General features: G+C 48.4%; 1 protein-coding gene across 1 annotated transcript; it reads left to right on the top strand.

Annotated features, from left to right (window-relative positions):
* Window positions 1–1,692: 1,692 nt before the first annotated feature.
* gpr101 (G protein-coupled receptor 101) lies at window positions 1,693–3,120 on the top strand (the record flags this gene model as incomplete). The annotated part of the gene is made up of 1 exon (XM_084549478.1): window positions 1,693–3,120. The coding sequence occupies one exon, from the start codon at window positions 1,693–1,695 to the stop codon at window positions 3,118–3,120; it is 1,428 nt and encodes a 475-aa protein (XP_084405604.1).
* Window positions 3,121–3,469: the final 349 nt, after the last annotated feature.

Here is a 3,469-nt window from a genome sequence, read left to right as displayed (position 1 = left end):
CAAACTGATCAAGTATCTGTGGGATGATCCACAGAGCACCCTCCCTTCAACCCATAGGACTCAAAGGCCCCCACTAACAATATTCTGTCGCCAGACACCACAGGACACCCTCAGAAGGCCCATGTCCATTCTCTGATGAGTGAGAACTGTTTTAGAGGCACAAGGAAGACCTATACAATATTAGGAAGGTGGTCACAATGTTATGCCTGATTGGTGTATGTCTATATTGTGATATTACCAAGAAATTTAAAAGAAAATATCAAATGTGTAATGCTTTGTATATCAGGACTTTAAAGCAATCTATTATATGTTTGGTACTGTGATTGTAAACCACCCTCTTAACACTGTAATTGCAATCCTAAAATGCTTCATCTGGATTGATTGCATCAATCAAAGGAAGGCTGGAGTCCTGATCACAAGAAGCAAGCATCTGACTGAATCACTTGTTACCAAGGAGATTTGAGAGCCTGAGATCCTAGCTAAACCCTAGCTAAATTGGAAGATGGGCTTTTTGTTGCAGGGAGAAAAGACAATATTTATGTTTTATTCATTTTTAGACTACAATGATCCTTGAAAAAAATCCTCCAGAGGACAAACGGTCACCGAAAATGAATGAATGAATGAATGAATGATCCTTGAAATAATATATTTTTATGTCCACCCCTCATTTTGATAGTCTTGATAGCTGTTTTCTAACAAACACATGAATACATATATTACATACACTGAAGGGGGAAAAATGCATGATAATCTGATTCTAACATTTATGAAAGTGTTATAGGCTACAGGATGGTGAAGCGCACTCGCACATTCATAACAAAACGGATGGGAGGGGGTGTGTGACAGGCTCCAGCGGTGGTGGTGGTGCTGGTGGTGGGGCGGGGGGGTTCTGTGCAGGTGTCCTTGTTTTCTCTGACACCTCGGAGACAGGAGTCGACCGTAAGTAGCCTAAGACTGTTGAGGGGGAATTTGGAAAGGTGATAAAATAATAAATGTCTGATCTGCCATGAAATCCGAAAAGAGCAGCAACGGAAAGATACGCCCGTCTGGATGAGAGACCCCCGCTGGGTGAAGACACGCAGCGTATGTTAGCTGAGCCGTGAAAGCTCGCTGCCATCGTCTGGAGCTGAGGCTGAAATGGGAGCAAAACGATGAAAAGCGAGCGCGGGGGAGCGAGCATCCACCAGCAAAACACCGCATCACTGATCATCTCAAGGTATTATACATCAATTATAGATTAGCAATCCGCGATCACTGTCTGGACGTTCTGTGCCGACGCTGGCGGCTTGAACGGTGGCATTTACTGTCGCCTAACTCCATCTTTATTTTTTCACTCTGCAGATGTGGGCTGCGAGAAGAAAAAGGCCCGCTCGGAACGCGAAGGGATTAATCACTGATCACGATGAACGGAGAATCAGTGTTGATCATCCCCAGCTACCCGTGGATGATCCTAGACTGTTTTCACGTGCCGTGGATATGTCACGTTAGATGAAATGCGTTTGGGGGCAGACGCATGTTGAATTTTGCACCTGAAGAAAAAGCCACTGAATAAGGAGCAAGACAGCAGTTTGTTGTTCATCACACCCTGAAAAGCAAACTGCACCTGAGCTGGTTTTCGCTCCTCTCATCCTCCTGGTCAAGATGGGACTAATCTGACTTTATGTCAACGCTCTGCTGGATGTCAGATGAACCATGTCAAGTTCTCACGAACCTGGTGTGGGCACAAATTCCACTGATGTTCCTCCAGAGCTTGCTTTCACCGGCTCCACTCGGGACCCGGTCTGGTTCTCCACTGCTAACAGCGTGGCCAAGATGGTGCTCATATCTCTGATTGTGTGTGTGTCCCTGTTTGGAAACGTGGTCGTTCTGCTGGTGTTCCAGAGGAAGCCTCAGCTCCTTCACGTGGCCAACCGCTTTGTCCTCAACCTCCTCTTGGCAGACCTGCTGCAGACCATATTAGTCATGCCCTTTGCCATCGCAGCCACCGTGCCAGGCGTGTGGCCCCTGGATGCTCGACTGTGCCAGGCTCTGGTGGTGCTCATGCACCTTTTTGCGTTCACTGGGGTTAACACCATTATAGTTGTCTCTGTGGATCGCTACTTGGCCATCATCCATCCTCTATCTTATCCCACCCGTATGACACCTCACTTAGGCACCAACCTGATCATCTGCACCTGGGTGCTCAGTCTCCTGCAGAGCACACCTCCTCTCTTCGGCTGGGGGACCATTGACTTTGACCGCCATCACAATGTCTGCTCAGTGGTGTGGTCCTCTAGCCTTTCTTACTCTGCTGTGGTGTCCACCTTTTCGTTCTGGCTGCCCGTGCTTATCATGCTTGGATGTTACTGGATGGTGTTCAGAGCAGCCCGGAGGCAGAACGCTCTTGTACACCCCATACAGAGACAATCCTACTGCCAGCCCCACCCGCAGGACTTCCAGGGGCCAAGCAGTCCACAGCGGCAGCCCCAGCCGCAGCCTCACCCCAACGCCCAGCCTCAGCCTCAGTCTCAGCCTCAGCCTCAGCCCCAGCCCCACCCCCAGCCTCTGCCCCAGCCCCAGCAAGCCAGTTCACCTGAGGGCCCTTACTCAGCCAGACGATACCCTGTTCGAGCTAGACACAGACGTTTCCACTACCACTGCAAGGCAGCTCGTGTAGTTTTTGTGATCATGGCATCATACATCTTCAGCATGGGTCCATACAGCATTCTGAACACTATATCTATGAGCACCAGAGCAGCTGTACCTCCTTGGTTATCCTCCCTCGCCCTTGTACTTTTCTTTTTACAGTGCTGTCTGCACCCTTACATTTATGGCTACATGCACCGTAGCGTGAGGAAAGAATTCCTGGCTTTGCTTTGTGGGCTGTTCTGCAAGCAGGGCCGTCCCAACCAGAGCTCTGCTGTGGAGAGCTGCTTCACTACAACAGAGGGACGCTCTGGAGCTCACCATCACCTGCCCAGCCTGGCCGCTCGAGTCTTCCCCCTACGGACTTGGGAAGAGTGCACAACGTCCTCCTCTCCTACTTTTGAGAGGAAGTCAAGGGATAGCCGAAAAGAGACCACCTCTACCAGTGTCAGCTCTGAGAGGGAGCTCACAGTTCACAGCAAGCAAGGCACATAAACTGCCTCAAGCATTCATTGGTATACCATTTATTCTCACTTGAAGTGTACGCCATGGAAGATAATTAATCGTTTGCTTGCATTAGGAACAGAGATTGAAACATGAGGATCTTTTATTTGTTATAAGCCTGGTTAAATGATTAATGTGAGGAAAAATATGTCTTTGGGGAAAAAAAAAAATCCAGTCATTGTTGCATTATGAATGTATCATGGAACTGTCTGTGGGAGAGGAGCACATACATATGTTATACATGTGGTCTTTTATGTGTAAATGCAGTTTAAGGAGTTGCCACATGGGCCACACATGTCTGACACTGTGCAGCTGTTATTCAGCTGTGTCTAAACAAACC

Source organism: Chelon labrosus (genome assembly GCF_963514085.1).
Source record: "Chelon labrosus genome assembly, chromosome: 8".
Lineage (NCBI taxonomy): Eukaryota > Metazoa > Chordata > Actinopteri > Mugiliformes > Mugilidae > Chelon > Chelon labrosus.
The sequence above is the reverse complement of the archived record's forward strand: the minus strand, read 5'-3'. Positions and strand labels throughout refer to the sequence as shown.